Here is a 20,192-nt window from a genome sequence, read left to right as displayed (position 1 = left end):
CTTTACCAACACAATACAGACCGTCAATGTTATAATCTATCAGTTTAGACGGGAGCGTGTTATTACTTTCTCCTTCTACTGTACTCACTGTTTCCATATTATCTGTCCTAGTCTTACAATATGGTATGTTGGGCAGTAGTATATGTAATTACTAATGCATGCGTGGAAGGTACGCCCTACAATGCTCGCTTCCTTTCAGCCCTTCCACATGATGCTTGCTTGGCCACCTGTTGTTACACTTTCCGAGGCTATACAAGACCGTCATCATGCCCGCCTCGTCTTAAATCACACACATACACACAAATCCGACCCACTCAGATTCTAGCGCCCTTGCTCCGCAGCACGTTGAGGCCGGCCGATGCCGTGAAGCCAACCCACTGGCCGATGCTCCCCAGCGCGCCAGCGAGAGATCCCGTCTCGTCGAGGCGGCGGCGCAGGAACGTGCGTGTATCTTCGAAGCCGGCGGAGCGGTCGTTCGTCATGTATAGTTCGGAGGAGGCGTAGATGGTAGATAGGGACGCGCGCTTCGTGTACCAGGACGGGTCGACGGCGACATCCCCGGCGAGATGGTGGATCTCGTCGGCAAGGAGGGCGAGCTCGTGCAAAGATGCGGGGACGCGGCTTGGTTGCGCCATGACTGCTAGGGCCTAGATTGCAAGAAGAAAATTAGAGGTAAGTCAACGAACCAGATAGACAGCGTGTGCGAAGTTGAAGAAGAGACTTCGAGCTAGTAGTATGTACATACCTCCTGCCATCGATGTATAACATCCTGGTTGGCGAGTAGCCGCTCCCAGGTCAGGCGCTCGACCCTCTCGGGCACCGTCAACAGCTGGCCCCGCGCGCCGGCCGCGGCGTCGGCGGTGGCTCCATCGGCCGCACCGCCCACGGGCGCATTGAATATCTCGGCGCAGCGCGGGGCGAGGGCTTCGCGCTTGCTGACGAGGTGGTACTTGATCAGGCTGAAGGGGCCCTCGGGCACGACGTTGGTGCTGATGTCGAGGTAGCCGGCGTCGCGGGCGCCGAGGGAGAGCGCCTTGTGGGTGAAGCCGTGCTCGGGCACGTGGCGGTAGGCGGCCGACAGGATCTGCCGCTCGGCGGTGTTGAAGGCGCCCGGCGGGGGCGGGTGGTCGTAGGAGTGGTAGGCGCGACGACTAGTGCTATCGCGGAGGCAGGCTGTGGTGGTGAGTGGTGATCGCGTGGACTTCGTCGTCGTTGTCGCCGCGGCCGACGCCAGCCTGGTGGCGAATGCTCTCGTGGGGGCCATAGCTTTTTTGTTGTTTGTGCCAACCTATACTCCCTCCAGTCGGAAAGCCCTCTTTCCTTTCTTGGCGTTGAGATTCCGAGTGCAGCAACTGACGGGCTGATGATGCAACCCTGAACCAAACCTCTACCAGACCCGTGCTTTCAAGAAAACTCGGGAGAAATACTTTTAGCCCGGCCGGCAAGCTGCAGGCCCCTTAAACCACCCTTGCTTTTTTGATTACTCATAGGCGCATGCTGTTCATGATTCAGGTCGGGTGAATGTGGGTTTTGGGGGTCGAACCACCGAACCACTCCAGAAATCCCATTGCAGTTAGTTCCCGCAAGGGTCTCTGTACGTGAGCCGTTTGGTCCCGTCTTGTCAGGCCTAGTGCAAGTGGGCATCCAGCAGTACCTACAGTAGGAACCATCTGACAATTCATGTGCAATACATAGCAGATACCTCCGAGGTTGGTCAGGTATATGTAGATCAGGACTTAAGTAATTGCATGTACGAGGTTCTGTACGAGGTCCTGTGTGTGCAAGGGTCCTGTAGATCATATGGTTGACCATGAGGGGAAGGGGTCGAAAGCCTCCCTCTGCCCCGCCATGGTCGTATCGTCGTGAATTCTTGTTTTCACCGAACATTTGCCTGAGATAAAAATACATGAACACAGCAGGCCTACCAGTAACATACGCCGGGACCAAGATCCGAAGAAGCCGCAGGTGACAGCCCTATATGCGTCGTCTGGAGTTCCGTCTTGCTGCCTGCTTACACGTTGCCTGCCCGCAACTGTCGCACGCATACCGACACAGAGAGCAAGGGATACTGCCAAGCCCGATCATGATTTGGACGTTCGCCCGTGTGAAATATCCCCTAGCGCAGGGGGTGTGCCGCTAGATATGTACATACAGTGGCGGGATCGTAAAGAACAGCCGGGAAATACGCATACGTTTGCTCTCTAACCTACATTCACGGTGACCGAGGTTTCCCCAAGGACACGCCAGACCTAGTCATCAGGTGATAATAACACCTCGGTATAGCATCACTCATCGTGATGAAGATGTGGAAGGGAGCGACTGTATCATGGACAGTCGTTAGCATCATATCATCTCGCGAACTGTATACCGTCTTCAACCTTGGTGCTGCTGTCTGCGGCCCTGCGGGTGGAGCATCGCTAGTGTTGGGGCGGGCACTGCAGTCGAGAGTTTTGGGTTTAAATCCCCATCGCAAGCGGTTCCGAGTGCATGAGGGCTGCCTCGGGTGGGTTCGAGCTTCTACACCGGTTCTCTATTCAGCTAAACTCCTTCGTACATATGTAGGTAGGTAGATTACAACATTATGGAGCTGAATGGAAGAATGCTGGTTCATCGCAATGAAACGCCATGGATGCATCAGATTTTTTCTGGCGACATGCATGCAATCCTCGCCAGGAGACTGCCCCGTACATCATAGACGGGTATCATGCTGAGTGGGCGGGATTGCTAAAGAGCCCGCCCTGCGGGCTTACCATTCGTGCTTGTAGGCCACATGAGTTCCTGTCGCCCCTGGCAGCCTGGGTCCAGGGGTTTTCCGGTATACACAAAGAATGGCAGTCGTTGAGCTTCAAGTACTTGTAGCCTCCCCGATCTTCCCAAATAACGGGCACAATCTCGAGATAGGACTGGGCTGTCTAGGAGTAAGCAGCGCGGCTATCCCACCCCTATCGGGTTTCTTAGCATCTTAGTCGGGATGCTCCCGCGAACCTCCGTTTCTCCTCTCCAGATGCCCTGAACGACAACTGAATGTGATAGGATCTCGATATTCCGAAGGATGGGGTCAAAAGATCGGAGATGCCTGGGCTTCCCACTATCTTGCGGGTCGACCACTGTCCGTAACTGGTATCTTGCAAGCGTTGAGTGGCTCGGGGACTCCGAGTGAGCCAGACACTTCACCGATTGACAGGCCAATCGGTGACTGTCTAGTATATACGATCTTTCCTGGGAGCCGATTTTGTGGACAGGAAATAGCATGGCACGTTCTACCGAACAGGAAATATATGCAGCACTGACTACACGCTGGAAGTGATCTGGTGCCTTGCGCAAGATCAGGCTCCGTGGGTCTCTATGTCGCCTAATAGGATGGCTTGTCGCCGATGCTTCCTGCCCGGTGGCCCAAACTTCTCACTGCTGGCTTGGGAACCCATTGCGGCGCTGTGCCTCAATGGCGACGATCCGATGCAAGTGCGGGATATAGGCAGGGTTGCTGATCCGGCTCCGGAGCAAAGCAGCTCCAGTGCATGCAGTATACGTACGCGGGTACGGCAGGCTTGCATACTGTTGTTCTTGGTGATTGCTGCGATGGGATAGCACAGATCGGAAATCAACGTTTACGGCCTCTCGGCCGTTCAGCCAGTGCTTGCTTAAACATCACTGACATACCTTTCGCACCAGTGCAGTGAAGAAGGCTGGGCGCGAACTGCAGAAGATTCCCGTCCCTTCTAAGGACCCTCCCGTTCTGCCTCTGGTCTCGTACGTATTCACAAGAAGGTATAGTTTACTCGGTGCCAGTCACGGCCTAAGTTAGGATTGACTCATATGCACCAGTGCTGCAGGACTCTCAATCGAGTAGAAGACGGGCTATACGTCTGCAAGTAAAAATGACAAGTGACAGAACCCATCGTATTTCGCACCATGTTACCTATGGACACCACCAAAACGGAAACGGTAAACATGTAAAAGTGGTGGTCATCGTAGCTGCAGCGGTATCGCATCGTACGTTTATACGTTTCGGCTCGGCAGTGACTGTGACGGGAATCTTTCATACCGCTCCGTGGTACCTTCAGGGCCATGTGTTGCTAGTCATATGGGCTTTGCTCGAACTTGGTGACAGAAGGCAGATATTGTGTATCGAGAGGCATGCTAACATTCAAGCGCTCTCGACCTCCCCCCCACCTGGTTTTCTCATACCTGTTTACCGATGAGGATGGCAGACATATCGTCTTGACTGACACTTGATGCTGGTCGACAGCAAAGTCCTCCTAGACTTGTCTTCTTCACTTGTAGCTTGAAGTGCCGCATCACATTGTGGTACCTCGAATATGCCATGACGGCCAGGCATATGCAGGCCAGAGAAAAGGCAACTAAGAGATGTCGCCCACCCATCATGGCTGCCTCCAAGAATACATGTCACTGGTTTAACAGCTCACATGACTCTAGGCAATACGTAAAGGGGTAACCTTGAATGTGGTTACTGGCAAGTCGCTGAAGCCCACGGTCAGCCATCTGGCCCCCGGGTTCATGTGCTTATCCATGTGTCTGGCGAAGTCGAGCCGCCCAAAGCAACAGGAGTGACCGGAGAAGGCGCCTCGATCACAATAGCCGAAGCACATTGTACGACTTGACATGTTATATATCCCTTCCTTTCTCGGTATATTGCAGTAACCCGACCGCATGGTGCCAACACGTTGAGCTCCACTAAGGGACTTCTTCTAGAGGTTGGCAGCATGGATGGCAAACACCAGGATAGGGGCGTGGGCAAACATGACTGACCTGTAGAAGACAACTTGATATATGCAGCTTACCGTGAATAGAGTATATGCCCATGGCCAACACCTCCTTATACACCGATTCTGCCCCAGGATAATTAATCGCAGCATGCTTGGGCCTAGATTGAGGCATTATCCAGGAAGAATAAGGAGTCATTCCGCGAGGACCAAGACATGGTAAACTAACGACCCGCACCCACTAGTGCCTCCGAAATGCACGCAAGCCACGTGATAGACAGGGAGAAAACGGAACGATCAAGGCGGATCCCCACGCCTGCAACAGGTTTACTGCAATGAGAGAAGCTGGAGTAACTTGGACCGATCTGGCAGACACTATGGTTAATACCTAAGTACTATCAAGCTCCCAGAATCGAGATGTGTACTAAAAGTTGTTTAAAGAGCTGTGTCGCTATCTGCGCAGCTGCTATCAATAACAGGGTCGGGCCATCTTAGTGGGTGGGCTTCCTCTTCGACCCCTCCCTGTTTCGCCGACTACGACAACTCATGGTCTGCTCACACTTCCAATATGGCCTGAATAGCGAAACTGATCCCGCGGGAAAAGCATAGGGGAGCTTCTCAAGCATGTTAACGTGGGTCACCATCAAAGCTGACCAACTTGACCCGTATTTCCAGCGTGAGAGGGATATACAGCCAAGAATGGATAACTGCCTGTGTTGTACCTCTACGATGTATGTACTCCGAATATTGATGGGCGCTTCGCATGTTCATATCAGGTCGTAACGGTTTCTACATGTCGTCAAACCAGACCAATACATTATATTCCAAAAATAAGACCTTGGCCTAGATGGGGATAGCAGTAAGCTCTACTTTACCATGTCTGCTACAAGTCCTGCTAGTTTATCTACCAGACTTACCTATAATGTCAATATGCATGTGGCCCCCTAGACTGCGCAAGTAACACATGTTTGTTCATACATTCACACGGTGTATGATCAGCAAGTCGGGGACCTCAAGCTTCGTCCATGAGAAAGAAAGTGGGACAAGACTTTTGGGAAATGCGAGTAACCCATAGAAGGGACCGACCTTAAACGACCCCCTGCCAGGTCCGCCATCATCCATCCAACCCGTCTGCATGCAATTGATAGCCTTTTCCCAATCAGAAAGTCAAAATGGACACCTGCACTAAAATAACGCTCCCTCATTTTCTATCAGTGTACATCGCGAAGTAGGTACTTTGTAAAGGTACCCTCCTTGAGCTACCTACCTTGCGCAACAACTAGCTTCCCCTACTGATTGGTCAGAATCCAATTGATACTAGCTTCGACTCCGGTACGCCAAGCAGAATTTCCAACGCGCGGACGACCCCTCTTTTTCTTTTTCTTTCGTGTGGCCGCCTGAGGACAATTCCCAGCAATCAGGCAATCAGTCACTCGCAGCTCCGGTCCACCCAATCCCATTCGAGAACTGGACAAAGCAGAAGAGAGAGAAGGCAGGAGAACAGAACACTCACCACACTCACACACACCAAACACCCGGCGGATCTGCTAGACCCCTGCACTCAGAGAGAAGCGCGTTCCGTACCCAGAAATCGCGATCGCTCTTTAGACTCGCCCCAGACTCCAACCATACACATCCAGTCTACTCAGCTGCAGCCTCTTTTTCCACACCAGACCAGACCGCACCAGACCCGAGTTAATCAACATCCCGAGTCCAAACGGCCTTCGATCATCATCAACCAGGTATGTTCTACTTGCATTGGAGCTTGCTGCTGCAATGCACGCGCCTTGTGTTTCCTTGGTCTCTGACCCCCGTTTCGCTCACGGCTTCTGCCTCGTCACCACGTTCTCCTCTGTCACCCTGGCCTGGCCTGGCCTGTCCTGCCCTGCCTGTGTGCCCGCGTCTGTTGTTCTCCTGCAGCAGGCTGTGAGACCAGCAGCAGGCTATGTGATGTGTGCGTGCCAACCGGCATCACGTCAGCCTGTCCGGGATACACAATGCTTGCTACAGTACATTGGGTGGATGGGGGTCCCAGAACAGGGAGCATCGGCGGCGGCAGCACCACCAGCATAGCACCACCAGCCCTATCCGGCACTTAGGCGCATGTCTCTGATCAAATGTGCTGGTGGCCTTTTGGCGCTGGCTTGGTTTGATGCTGGTCATTTCTACCGTAGTCCAGATACAATAGCCTTGCTTGCACCAGGCCAGTGTATTGGTTCTGGATGCGCTGCCGGCCATATCCCCCCCTCCATGTACCTTTCTCCCCCCAAAATGCTGTACTTGGCTGGCCATCCTCCGTCCCCCCCAACTTCATAGTACCTATTCTGAAATGCAGCGATTCTCAAGCTCACCCCTCCACTAGCAGAACTCGACCTCTTAGCCGAAGGGGTGATATTCTCAGTCACTCCGAGATATCCTTTAGAGGCACCGCGCCCAACAATATCGATCTGGACAGTATATCGTCATGGGTAAGTAGATCCACCTCGCCCAAAGCAAGCTGCGAATACCTTGCCATCCATCTTTGGAATGCCTCCATGCCCACGCTGGCTGCGCTGCGCTTGATATAGTACTTGATACTATCACTTCCCTCCCCTTGCCCATCCATCCATCCTCCATCCAGGCATACACCACACACCCATCCACCTCCTGCGCGGCTCGCGTTCACTCATGTACATACGCCCGTCGTCCACTGCATCCAAGTCTTGCCCTACAGGCCACACCCACCAATCTTTCTTCTTGTCCGCATGTTCAGGAGCATAAAACAAATGTCTCTGACGTGTTACCACCTTTGCCTGCCATTGCCTAAGTACTTTGTCCTGCATCTCTTGTCACAGCCTATGAGATTACCCGAATCCACCTACCTCTGCTCCTCCCCTTTGCACGACTTACCATTCCTTTCCATCGAATCAGCCCTCATTCTGTCTAGCACCCTTCCTCGTCCCTTTCGTCTTGCCTCGCTCAAATCTCACTTGTCTGGGACGCTGGACCGTCGATTCTAAGACAGCCGCTATCAATTAAAACAAACTTCCCGCATACATTCCATCCCGAGCCCTTTCCTTTCCTGATCGACTACTGATATAGTCGTGGCCAACTTCTTCGCGTATGCACCTGCGGCCCGTCAAGCTGCCACAGTTGGCTTCTTCCCCGTCCCCGACTTCTACCCACCAAGACCTCATTCCCACTCCATGATCCTATATTTGATCGTTTTACCATTCTAACTCGCTACTTTGACAGCTGATTCAGGAGACACATACCGCCCTGTAAGTATATAAAACAACATTCATTGTTCCCAGCTGTCAACGCTAGACCTGTTGTTGCCTGCATTTCCTTTGCCCATGCAAGTACCCCGCGTGAGCAACTTTCAACACCAAGTAGCCAACTCCACCTGAGAAGTAGTCAGAAAGGTTATTATCTGGATCAGTCGACGAGATTCCAGATATGGCGCTGCAAGTCTCTTCGACGGGCCGAACTAGCCTTGAACGTTTGGAACTACGGAAACTGGCTTTGACTTCAGCCCAGCTCGCACGAGAGGCTGTTCCTGCTAGCTCTCGACGGTCGAACTTGCCAGTGGTTGCGGGCCTAGGTTGGCAAAGAAAAATGCTTTACTGCCGCACTTGAAAGACTGCGTCTTGTTGCAAATTCTGGCCACGCTGCATTCTTGCCATCTGCTACTTTTGCCAAACTCCCATACACCTATCGCAAGCCTATCCGCTTGCCAGACTTCTAGCGTTCATGAGCCAATCAGATACTGATATTCTACAGCGCGAGAGATCCCGCTCTCCCCGTCGAGGAAGATCCAGAAGTCCAGGTCGCTCGGCCCGTCGACGATCCTATTCCCGCAGCAGGTCACCTAGTCGAGACGATTACCGCAGGTCTAACCGACGCTCTCGGTCTCCCATGACTGGCGCCGGCGCTCCCTCAGGAGGATCTGGACAGGGTTTCGGGGCACCACAGCGCTCGTTCGAGGATCGAGCCGTCGCTCGCGAACAAATGATGAACAATATCCGTGATCAGTCGCAGCAGGATCGCCGTGTCTATGTCGGCAACCTGTCCTACGACGTCAAGTGGCACCACCTCAAGGACTTTATGCGACAGGGTAAGTTTTCGGTAGTGCATGACCGTCGGAGTAAAGCTGCTGATCTGTGTACTTTTTAGCGGGAGAGGTTCTCTTTGCCGACGTGTTACTACTTCCCAATGGAATGTCGAAGGTGGGCGCCTACACGTGATTCATGGCTGGTTTTTCTTTGTTTGGTTCCTTTTCTCTTGGCCCTTTTTCGTTGGAATTGATGGATTGACGGGTCGGGACGTTGTCCGCTGGATTTGTAGGGATGCGGGTAAGCCTGACAGCATTTCAAGATCTTTCTTTGGGATCATTAACTGACTGAAGACCAGTATTGTGGAATATGCAACGCGGGACCAGGCGCAAAGTGCCGTTGCAACCCTCAGCAACCAAAACTTGATGGGACGCCTCGTTTACGTCAGAGAAGTAAGGATTCTTGTGTGGTTAATTGCGATCGGGCACGATATTGAAGTTGGGATTAGGACCGTGAGGCGGAACCTCGATTCAGCGCCCCCGGAGGCCGAGGCGGCTTCGGCGGCGGTATGCAAGGCGGTTACGGCGGCGGTGGTCCAGGCGGCCCCGGCGGTGGCCCCAGCGGCGGCTATGGCGGCGGAGCCCCAGGCGGTATGATGGGTGCCGGACGTCAGCTTTACGTCTCCAACGTTTGTCCACACCTTCCCCCCTTTCAGCTAATATAGGCATCTGGTCCTGAAGTTGACCTCTTCGCAGCTCCCATATACTGCAGGTTGGCAGGACTTGAAGGACCTGTTCAGACAAGCCGGTATGTGACTTTCAACCTTGGAAGCTAGTCGATGCTTTCTGCAATTCACCCACCACTAACTTTCGGGTCATTTCCAGCCCGTAATGGAGCCATCATTAGAGCCGATGTTCATATGGGACCTGATGGACGTCCTAAAGGATCCGGCATCGTTGTCTTCGAGTCGGCCGATGATGCCCGCACGGCCATACAAGAATTCAACAACTACAACTGGCAGGGCCGAAACCTCGAGGTCCGTGAAGATCGCTATGCTGGCAGTGGCGGCATGGGCGGTGGCTTCGGTGGCCGTGGCGGCTTCGGTGGTCGAGGCGGTTTCGGTGGTGGCTTTGGCGGCCGTGGCGGCTTCGGTGGCCGAGGCGGTTTCGGCGGAGGTTATGGTGGGCGAGGAGGGTACGGCGGAGGCGGACCCCCAGGTGGAGCCGGCTTCGATGCCGGTGGTGGTGCACCTGCTGCTGCCGCCGCACCTAACCCATTCACTGATAACGCTGAGCCCGGTACAGAGAAGAGCGAACTAATCTACGTCCGGAACGTGAGTGCCACCATTATTAATTCCCGAATACATACGACTACTTGCTAACTTTACCAGCTTCCATGGTCTACGAGCAACGAAGACCTGGTCGAGTTGTTCACCACAATCGGAAAGGTGGAGCAGGCCGAAATTCAGTACGAGCCAAGCGGCCGATCCCGTGGCACTGGTGTAGTACGATTTGATGATGCCAACACATCGGAGACGGCCATTTCCAAGTTCCAGGGCTACCAATACGGCGGCCGACCCCTTGGTCTTAGCTTCGCTAAATACCGGACTCCTGGCGGAAGCGACATGATGGAAACCGACGCCCACGGCGGCCTGACGCAGGACCAGATCATGTGATGATGCTGCAGGCAAAGACAAGTCACCATTCACATGGCTGAACCATCGACGGTGGCCTTTTCCAATGTTTCACTCGTTCTTCAGTCTCAACACCCGGCTGCTAAAATAACGTTCGGGCAGTCTCTTTTCCTTTTCTTTTTGTTACATAATACTGTACAATTTCTTCAGTGCTACCGCTCGCTCTACTTTTCCGGTGAAGTTGAACCCCACAGTTGGAAGTTGGGAAGGGCAGGGGGTTTAAGGAGGAGGGTCACATTGGAGTCTTAAGGTGAGGTGAACAACGGGATCATGTACACATGTGCGCCTCGGCCATGTTATACACTAGGCATAGTCTAGGGTATGGCTGCGTGACCGATGCCACTCCTCTCGACTCCGCCATCTCGCTGGACGCCAATGTTGGTCGTTTCTCGTCTCGATTATGGTATCTCTCGATGCAGTGGTTACGATGCTAGGAAATGGGAAAAATCGGAGGGCTTTACCTAGATTGTATTTGAAATAGCATCTGATTTCTCCAGGCTAGGTGGTGGCTAAGTTACGGACGCTTGTACGGGCGTTGGATTGGTACGCGACACGACCATGGTAAGGATTGTGAGGAAAGCGTAGGACTTGAGCAATGATGTGTGCATGGGCTGTACCGGACGGGAGCCGACCGATTGCTTCTTTTTCAATATCTGGCGGCATTGTTTTGCAGCGCTCACTGTATGAGTCGCATTCATCGTTCTACTGATGTATGATGGTATACATGGTGGTGGTCACGGAAGACCGGAATCACTACACGGCTTTGGAGACTTGGCGACGACCCCTGCTTGGATCCATTTTTGGCACGATTTTGTTATATAGAAAGAAGCATGGCCTCACGGCCGGTCCACAGCAATGTAGGCTCGGCAGGCAGGAACCTCATCATAAACAGCTTTACAGATACAGCATATGTAGAAGGAAGCTAAACTGAACCGCGCTTCTTAGTTCTGGGTGTTTGGTATCGCCCGTCGTGTTGAGCAGTGTGCTGAAGTTTTGGGTGCGAAAGGCTGCCGTATCTCCTGCGGACCACTCCTTCCTCTCAGAGAAGGAGGTGGTGTGTCGCTTGTGCTGTGCATTACGATGGCTTCCCAAACGTATTCAACAGACCATAGCCGGCTCTTACGGTTGTTCGATCTCGGATTGGACTCGATATCTGCGTAGTGTCACTGGTCGCGGAAGCTGGACGTTTCGATCGGTCTACTTCAGCAGCCGGGTGGTGCTTTGTTCAGCATGAACCGGAGGGGATATGGTATCTAGATCGTGTACATCGGCAACAGCCCATCAGTCTAGAGCATAGTAAATAATACATTAGTCTCTGGCGTGTCATCGATCTCGAGTGGAAGCTCACCTGAGCCCTGTCACGCCGAACAATACTTCGCCCCGCACGCGGCAGAAGGAGTTGAGGTAGAGGTAGTGTGGTATAGTACAGAAACCGTTGTGCTCCTTGACCTATTCGAGAGGCACTTGGTTGTGCCCCCAAGATGCTTGATCAGCTTTCTCGGTAAAGGCAATGCCTCTTTTTCGGACTGATGAGACATGGTTGCTTCGAAAATCGAAAGGACGAAATACGTGGTCTCCTATGCTAACTAACATGCGCTGTCAGACCGGAGCGGACATGCTAGAAAGACGGAAAATCCCAGAAGGCCTCAATGATAAGAACAATACTTGAGAGCTTCTGGAAATTTCCAAGGCTGTATACATTAAACCTAGCGCCTAGCAGAGCCAGCCATATTGGCTAGGGAGATGGTACGTCGATGTGACATGCGGGAGAACAATAACTGGAAGAAGCACATTTGTTTTTAACCCAGCCCACACCATGCCAGTAGGAAGTAACCCACGGGGCGACGGATGGGGGCTCCTCAAGTGATGGCTGGGTTTGCTGTAGCAGAGTACTACGTCAGGGGGTTGCCGATGGTATGAGAACAAACAAGGAGGGAGGGGAGGCGGGCGCGGCCCATCCCTTCTCCTGCGCAGAAGACTGTCCCATACAGCTTGACAAACGTAGTATATCCATCTGTCTAAAGGCATCACCAACACCATTGGCGAACGATGAAATAACACAAACAATACGATCGAACAAATGCAGCGAGCGAGCGGTTTCTACAGCCGTTCGCTTCCAGTTCGCTAGCGGTCAACAGATGGTCAACCACGTTGACAAACACACACACACACAAACACACAAAAGAAAGACACTTCCGCCTTATCATGGTTCAAGTTGACTCTCGACATGTCATGAACACCGGCAAACAGTTACATCTTCCCGATCCCCGTGGCCATGGCCGGACGACACCACAAGCCAGCGGTGCACTATCGGAGTCATTATGTGTCCTATTTCCGGGTGACTTCTCCCCATTCACCACCGCTCAGAGAAGCAGACCATGATGGGCTCTCCCAGCAGAAGCTTCAGACTCTATATGAGCTACGACGTTGTACGACCACCCCCAGAAACAGATTACTCCAGCTCTCGAAGCCCAAGTGCTGCGATACAGTTTTTTAGTCGATCGATACCACAGCTACACATTCCTCTTTCCTCGCTGCTACTCGAGGGGCCGATCACCTTGTCTCGATCAAGGCTCGGAATGATCAGTCAATCACATTTGATCGGCTAGTACAACATACCATAGCATACACCACGCTTTACTTGCTCCGATTGCCTGCAGGCCCGGTAGAAACAATTAATCAGGTTCTCCTTTTCATTGGTATCCTTCGCCTCCCCCCACCGAAATTATCGATACCTGCCAGCTCCAAACTCGTAGGCTTTCGGCGAGGAAGAAAACCCCAACCGAAAAGACGAGTCGGATGTGCGAGCTACATCCCCTCCGATGCACACGGTGCAAGAGGGTTTGGACGGCTTACAAGAAGCTGGCCAGCTGCGAGAGCCAAGACCCCGATACCGAGTGCCCAGCAAGCCTCTGCATGTACGTGGGGAACCCGCGGAAGCCAACCAAGAGCGAGTGCGACGACTGCAGGGAGATCAGGGAGGTTTTGGAGAGCCTCGAGGAGGACAATGAGGAGCAGTAGTCACGGACAGAGGATAGCTTGGGGAGGGAGTGGGAAGTAGTGGGGCAAGATGTGTCTAGATCTTTCCTTGAATAACACTCTGTAGTCGAGCTAGTCATCGTATCTATTGGAGTACCATCTCCCTATTCTTCAGGGCAACTATGCATGCTCCTGGTATATACCTCGAGGAGGTGGAGGACCTCAGCGGAGTGTATTTTCACTCGTGAATGGCAGGTGCTTCCGTCAATAATCACCGCCAACCTCAGGAGAATGGCGACCGTAGCCGTCTCGCAAGCCAACCTGTCATTTTACATCCTTTTATGACCAGCGTCTCGGTGGCGGGGCGCTTTTCATGTCGTATCCCGAACTTCCCCAAGCTCTGGCCGATGACTACCATCAATGTCCGAGGCCTCCCGAGCGCAATAGGTTCGCGGAAACAGTCGACCCTCACGCTCCCACGGCCCCCGTCGTGGTCTTCTTCTTCTTGGCCTTGGTCTTTCTCTTGCTGCGATCGCGGGGCTTCAGCGTCGTCATGCCAGCCTTGCAAACGTCGGCATACCGCTCAAAGAAGGCGGGGAGCGCCTCAGGGTCGACGACTGTCGACAGCTTGATCTTCTTGGCGCGGTTCTCCTTGCCCTTGCCGTTGGTCGCCCGGATCAGCACCGGCAACGGCCGCGGCGGGTGCAGGTCGGGGAGGATAGTGTCACTGGTAGGTTCGGGCAGCGGCGGTTGGTCGTAGGATACTTCACGATGAGGTGTTAGTTCCCCCAGCGTCCCGAAATGTACGGGTGGTGTATATCATGCATACATACATCGCTTCTGGGTCAGGAAGATGTGGCCATGATCCTTGCCTTTCCGGCTATCGAAGAGCTCGACGAGTTTTGTGAAGAACTGATGGGCGCGCGCGTATGGTCAGTAACCGTCGCACGTATATCTGTGTGTTTCTCAGGGGGGCAAGTGGGATCCAATTACCTCGTCGTTGCTGAGATGGCCCATTTTGGAATATCACCTCGTAAGTGTGGGCGGACTGTGCTTCTGGTTTGCGACAATGTCACAAATTCCAGCCAGACTGCGGGGACTTATGTTCGCTCTATATCAGCACACCTGCACTGAATGCATGTGGGAAGGAGAATTGACGCCCCGCAATGCGCCTAATCCGATTTAACCACCTCCCTAGCCTGGGGCGCCGTACTGTACCGCCGCACCCGCAATTCCAACAAAGGATGCTTCAATTGAATAAAGCAGTGAAGCAATTGGCATCTCAGAGCCGATTTCGTGGTAGTATAGACTTGGTTGCTTATAGTATCTCAATTCAATAACGAAATATGCAATGGGACAAGTAAGTCTTCATTCGGCATAGCTGTTGACTCAACAGTCGATTAGTACACCTGTACACCTGCCTTGTAGCTTATAACCTACCGGCGTAGCTGTACATGCTTCCACATACCTACCGGGCTTGCGGGCCTATTTAGGAGGATACAGAGGAAATGCTTGGACAGTGAGGGTATTATTTATTTGATTATCCACCACTGCAATAAACTTGAAAACTGCCTGGCCACCTTATTCATTGGTACTTACTTGACTGCGGTCAGAATAAACTCCATGGATTTCATCTTCTGGGCGAAAGTAATAGTGGGTCTTCCCGCTGTGGGGGCTTTGGGATATTTTTTATAGCTTGGCAGTCACCTTAGCCTCGCTGTTTCTCTCATCTTGAACGAACAGAGAGTCACCATGGCGCCAAACAATAAATTGACGCTCCCAGCCACGTTGCTGCAGAAAATAGATCCGCATGGTGCGGGTTCGAGCAGTGGTCGTAGCGGTCGAGGCGGCTTTAGGCAACAGAGCTCGCGTAAAGACCAGAGGAAAGACCAGAGAGTGCAGAAGAAGCAGCACCAGACATTTGCGCAAAGGCCGCGACCTGCTGCCCCTGCCAAGTCAGTGAGGAAGAGGCCACAGCCCGTACCTGTGCCGCGTCCGAAGCCGGCACAAAAAGCTGGCAACGATGACGAAGACGATAACGATGGTGGTATTGACAACCCGTTCTCCGAAGATGAAGAAGGCGCCTCTGATGCCTTTGAAAGCGACGAGGGCGGCTTTGACAACCCCTTTTCGGAAGATGAGGAAGGGGCCTCTGACGCCTTCGAGAGTGATGAGGAGGAAGAACCGCCAAGGAGGCCGGGGCAAGGCTCGGAGCCTCCCCAGCCGGAGAAGCGGAAACTGGAGGACGAAGACGCCGAGATTGCTGCTTTGGAGAAGAAACTTGGCCTGAAAAAGGGCAAGTCATCAAAAGCATTCGATGAAGATGGTTTAGGCGACATTCTTGGCGATATCGATGAAGGGAGTGACGGCGACAATCTCGAGGCAACTATTAGAACCAAAAGGAAGGCCGAGGCAGACGAATGGCTCTCCCAGAAGCGACGGAAAGCCGAGGCTGCTGCACAGGGAGATGACGATGACGAATTCGAGGGGTTTTCGGGTGACGATGACGACGAGGGCCCAGCTAAGGCCGCGCCCCGCCAACGAGAGAACCCGTTTGTTGCGCCCACTACTGGTACTGGTGTTGCCAAATACGTCCCTCCCCTCCCTGCGTAAGCAAGCAGGCTCTGTCGATGAAACAGAGGCTCAGTTGCGCCGCCGTGTTCAGGGTCTCATCAACAGGCTGACCGACGAGAGCATGGTCGGCATCCTGAAGGAGTTCTCGGGTCTGTATGATAAGTTCGCAAGACGCAGTGTCACCACTGTACTGATCGATTTGATTATTGCCTTGGTCTGTTCGCCTGAGAAACGTCCCGACGCGTTCTTCGCCATGGTTGCTGGCTTCATAGCTGGTGCGCAGAAGACCTTGGCCGACCACGTTTCCGAGCTCCTTATCGAGCGCCTCGTGTTGATCTTCAAGGAGCACCATGACAGAGCATCGGGAGATCAATCGGATGCGGCCTCAAAGCATATTATGGCTCTGTTGGCGGAACTGTACAACATGCAGCTTGTCGCCTCGCTCCTGGTCTTCGACTATGTACGCTTGTTCCTGGGCAATCTTTCGGAGCTCAACACGGAATTACTGCTCAAAATCATTCAATCTTGCGGTCCAGCACTTAGGCGTGAAGATCCCCAGTCACTCAAGGAGATCATTGGCATGGTTAAGCCTGCTGATCTCAAGAACATGTCTGTAAGGACTAGTTTTATGATCGAGGAGATGAAGAAGCTGCAGAGTAGCAAGAGCAAGGCTGCTGCCCGCAACAAGCATATCACAGAACAGCGAACGCAGATCAGAAAGCGAATCGGGGCTCTTAGTGGACCACGTGAGGTACGGCCGCTCCGTATAGGCCTCAAGGACATTGAGAACGCCGATACGCACGGCAAATGGTGGGTTACCGGTGCGAGCTGGGCTGGTAAGACCAAGAACGAGGCAGACAAACAGGCCCCAGAAAAGGGCGAGGAGGAGGATGATACAGATGACCTCCTGGCCGATAACGACGACCTGGGTATACCCGACCTGTGGCAGCTAGCTAAGGCGCAGGGGTTCAATACGGATGTCAAACAGCGCATCTTTGTCGCCCTTCACTCGGCAACTGGTTACGAAAACGCCGAACTTCTCATCAACAGACTGCGGCTCAACAAGCACCAGCGGAAAGAGATCCCCGAAGTGATTGTGCGCAGCGGCGAACGACTAGCAGACTACAACCCTTACTACTGGCTAGTAGCCAGCCGGTTCTGCATCCACCGCGAGATGGCGTTCCAATTCCGTCACAGCCTGACGCAGCTGTTCCGCAAGATGGGGAGGAAATCGACATGGGCAACGATCTGGACGACGAGGAAGAGGACGAGGAATACAGTATCCAAAGCCTTTTCAATGTCTCGAAGTTCTACGGATCTCTGGTAGCCAACCGCAGTCTCAGCCTCGAAATCCTAAAGTACCGGAACCTGGTTGCGTTGCAGGAGAAAACCCGTTGGTTCGTGGAGATGATGCTCGTCACGGTTCTCCAGATGGCCGAGAAGGAGGAACAGCTCCAGAGCATCTTTGGCACCGCGCTGCAAGCGGAACTCGGCTTAGCCACTGGAATAGTGCATTTCCTTGACAAATACGTCAGGAAAACACGATTCTTGGGGCACCGATAAAGACAAAATCAAGGCCAATAAACGGCAGTGCGCGCGGGCGATTAGGATCGTGGAGGATGTAATCAAGGCCAGTAGCTAGTTGTATAAAATAATAAAACCCGGTCTACCCCCTATATTCCAGAGTGCTATTCACATGAGTTATCACGTTCAGATTAAGAATGGCTTTCAGTAGCTGGCAAGGCCGGCTATTCCCGGGATACAGCCCATTGGCGGCGAAAACCCGAGTTTTGGACTGGTTGGCAGCACGGGCCGCCAAAAATCCCAGAGCCAGCATTCGTCCCGGGGGCTCCAATTGCGTTTAGGCTAGCACCAAAAGGCAAAGGCGGAAGATACATAGCTCATTCTCGCTCTGCGTCCCCGTCCGTCCGCCTGCAACCGTTTTTTTTTTTTGCCATTGAAGACTATCCTCAACTCTTTTTTTGTTGTTGTCTCCAGATCTCTTCCGACAACACCTCTCACCTTCCCTCCGGCCCCTCGTTTCTCCCTCTTGACACAATGCTGGCCAGTCGCTTAATAACGCGGACGGCTGCCCGTTCGGCTTTCATCAAACAGTCCTCGTGAGTCGGCCCTCTCGCCTTATGTCATATTTCCTTCGAGCCGGCAAGCATCCTGGAGCTTCCGGAGCTGTCAGCCAACAATCAATCGCATGCGCAACCAACTGACACGATTGTTCTCCCAGTTTACCCACAATCGTCAGCCCGTCAACACGATGGCGACGAGGATACGCTTCGCAAGCAGGTGCGTCACTATGACCAGCTACCTTATAACCCGTACCCGCCCAATAATGGCGCAGTCATTAATTCGTCGCTACAGAGGAGAAGGACCTGGTCATCATCGGTGGTGGTGTTGCCGGCTATGTGGCCGCTATTAAGGCCGGCCAGGAAGGCCTCAAGGTCACCTGTATCGAGAAGCGCGGTGCGCTCGGTGGTACTTGCCTGAACGTCGGCTGCATCCCCTCCAAGTCCCTCCTCAACAACTCGCATATGTACCACTCCATCCTCCACGACACCAAGAACCGCGGTATCGATGTCGGCGATGTCAAGCTCAACCTCGATGCCATGATGAAGGCCAAGGATACTTCCGTCTCCGGCCTCACCAAGGGTATCGAATTCCTCTTCAAGAAGAACGGCGTCGAGTACATCAAGGGCACCGGCACCTTCGCCAGCGAGAACGAGATCAAGGTCGCCCTCAACGATGGAGGCGAGACCAGCGTCGTCGGCAAGAACATCCTGATCGCCACCGGTTCCGAGTCTACTCCCTTCCCCGGCCTCGAGTTTGACGAGGAGCGCGTCATTACCAGCACCGGCGCTTTGGCGCTCAAGAAGGTCCCCGAATCCATGATCGTCATTGGTGGTGGTATCATTGGTCTGGAGATGGGTTCCGTCTGGTCGCGCCTGGGTGCCAAGGTTACCGTTGTTGAGTTCCTGAACCAGATCGGTGGCCCTGGTATGGATAACGAGGTGGCCAAGACGATCCAGAAGCTCCTGAAGAAGCAGGGCATGGAGTTCAAGCTGGGCACCAAGGTTGTCAGTGGTGACAAGACCGGCGAGAAGATCAAGCTCGAGGTTGACTCTGCCAAGGGCGGCAAGCCCGAGACTTTGGATGCCGAGGTTGTCCTGGTCGCCATCGGCCGCCGCCCATACACTGCCGGTCTCGGTCTTGAGAACATTGGTCTGGAGCTGGACGACCGCGGCCGTGTCGTCATTGACTCCGAGTACCGCACCAAGCACTCCCACATTCGCTGCATTGGAGACTGCACTTTCGGCCCTATGCTTGCCCACAAGGCCGAGGAGGAGGCCGTTGCCGCCGTCGAGTACATCAAGAAGGGTTACGGCCACGTCAACTATGGCGTCATCCCCTCCGTCATGTACACCCATCCCGAGGTTGCCTGGGTTGGTCAGAACGAGCAGGAGCTCAAGGATGCCAACATCCCCTACAAGGTTGGCAACTTCCCCTTCAGCGCCAACTCGCGTGCCAAGACCAACCTCGACACGGATGGTATGGTCAAGATGCTCGCGGACCCCGAGACCGACAGGCTCTTGGGCTGCCACATTGTCGGCCCCAACGCTGGTGAGATGATTGCTGAGGCTACCCTGGCGCTGGAGTACGGTGCCTCTACTGAGGATATTGCCCGCACATGCCACGCTCACCCCACGCTCGCCGAGGCCTTCAAGGAGGCAGCTATGGCTACGTACTCCAAGGCTATCCACTACTAAGACCCCTAAAAGTGAAGCAACATGAAACTTAAGGCGGGTGTCTCGGTGTACAATTAGATGGTCCTGTACTTGTTAAATAGGTACAATGAGGGTAGATCGGTCCTAATCAAGGTTGCATATGTCTTATCGCGTATATTTGTTTAGGCTTTTTTTTGGTCCCGTGTGTTATAATTATGACACTCTGTGTTGGACGTCAAATCGGCCTTTGGCATAGAGGCAGTATGGATGAAATGAAGCCGCGTGATGGATAGTTGTCTCTCGGGATAGAAACTTGCGCAAGGTAAGATCAATCTTAGACTATTTGTATCAACAGCAGTTGCCGTACCGGGAGGGAAATTGCAAGCGATTGCCAGAAAGGGGGGGGTGGAGCGTCATCAAGACAGCCACGTAAGGTTGTGCTATAAAATTA

The 20,192-nt window shown here is 53.4% G+C and overlaps 6 protein-coding genes across 6 annotated transcripts; 4 read left to right on the top strand and 2 right to left on the bottom strand.

The window, feature by feature from the left end:
• Positions 1 to 314: 314 nt before the first annotated feature.
• PG994_005907 (COQ9-domain-containing protein) lies at positions 315 to 1,264 on the bottom strand (the record flags this gene model as incomplete). Its single annotated transcript, XM_066857316.1, has 2 exons — positions 315 to 647; positions 746 to 1,264. The coding sequence occupies 2 exons, from the start codon at positions 1,262 to 1,264 to the stop codon at positions 315 to 317; spliced, it is 852 nt and encodes a 283-aa protein (XP_066716585.1).
• A 7,192-nt stretch (positions 1,265 to 8,456) lies between these two features.
• On the top strand, positions 8,457 to 10,433 carry PG994_005906 (RNA-binding protein; the record flags this gene model as incomplete). The annotated part of the gene is made up of 7 exons (XM_066857315.1): positions 8,457 to 8,820; positions 8,880 to 8,946; positions 9,117 to 9,210; positions 9,267 to 9,446; positions 9,514 to 9,565; positions 9,643 to 10,091; positions 10,149 to 10,433. 7 exons carry the CDS (start codon positions 8,457 to 8,459, stop codon positions 10,431 to 10,433), a joined length of 1,491 nt encoding a protein of 496 aa, XP_066716584.1.
• A 2,817-nt stretch (positions 10,434 to 13,250) lies between these two features.
• Positions 13,251 to 13,472, top strand: PG994_005905 (uncharacterized protein; the record flags this gene model as incomplete). The annotated part of the gene is made up of 1 exon (XM_066857314.1): positions 13,251 to 13,472. The coding sequence occupies one exon, from the start codon at positions 13,251 to 13,253 to the stop codon at positions 13,470 to 13,472; it is 222 nt and encodes a 73-aa protein (XP_066716583.1).
• A 426-nt stretch (positions 13,473 to 13,898) lies between these two features.
• PG994_005904 (uncharacterized protein) lies at positions 13,899 to 14,447 on the bottom strand (the record flags this gene model as incomplete). Its single annotated transcript, XM_066857313.1, has 3 exons — positions 13,899 to 14,194; positions 14,264 to 14,342; positions 14,424 to 14,447. 3 exons carry the CDS (start codon positions 14,445 to 14,447, stop codon positions 13,899 to 13,901), a joined length of 399 nt encoding a protein of 132 aa, XP_066716582.1.
• Positions 14,448 to 15,182: 735 nt separating this feature from the next.
• Positions 15,183 to 17,567, top strand: PG994_005903 (nuclear protein (Sgd1); the record flags this gene model as incomplete). The annotated part of the gene is made up of 3 exons (XM_066857312.1): positions 15,183 to 16,039; positions 16,125 to 17,148; positions 17,202 to 17,567. The coding sequence occupies 3 exons, from the start codon at positions 15,183 to 15,185 to the stop codon at positions 17,565 to 17,567; spliced, it is 2,247 nt and encodes a 748-aa protein (XP_066716581.1).
• A 495-nt stretch (positions 17,568 to 18,062) lies between these two features.
• Positions 18,063 to 19,783, top strand: PG994_005902 (dihydrolipoyl dehydrogenase; the record flags this gene model as incomplete). Its single annotated transcript, XM_066857311.1, has 3 exons — positions 18,063 to 18,124; positions 18,247 to 18,305; positions 18,381 to 19,783. 3 exons carry the CDS (start codon positions 18,063 to 18,065, stop codon positions 19,781 to 19,783), a joined length of 1,524 nt encoding a protein of 507 aa, XP_066716580.1.
• Positions 19,784 to 20,192: the final 409 nt, after the last annotated feature.

The sequence above is a fragment of the Apiospora phragmitis genome (assembly GCF_038363925.1).
Source record: "Apiospora phragmitis strain CBS 135458 chromosome Unknown utg000006l:1.0-5683423.0:1.0-5690449.0, whole genome shotgun sequence".
NCBI classification, from domain to species: domain Eukaryota; kingdom Fungi; phylum Ascomycota; class Sordariomycetes; order Amphisphaeriales; family Apiosporaceae; genus Apiospora; species Apiospora phragmitis.
Note: the sequence above shows the minus strand (reverse complement) of the source record. Positions and strands in the feature narration are given on the sequence as shown.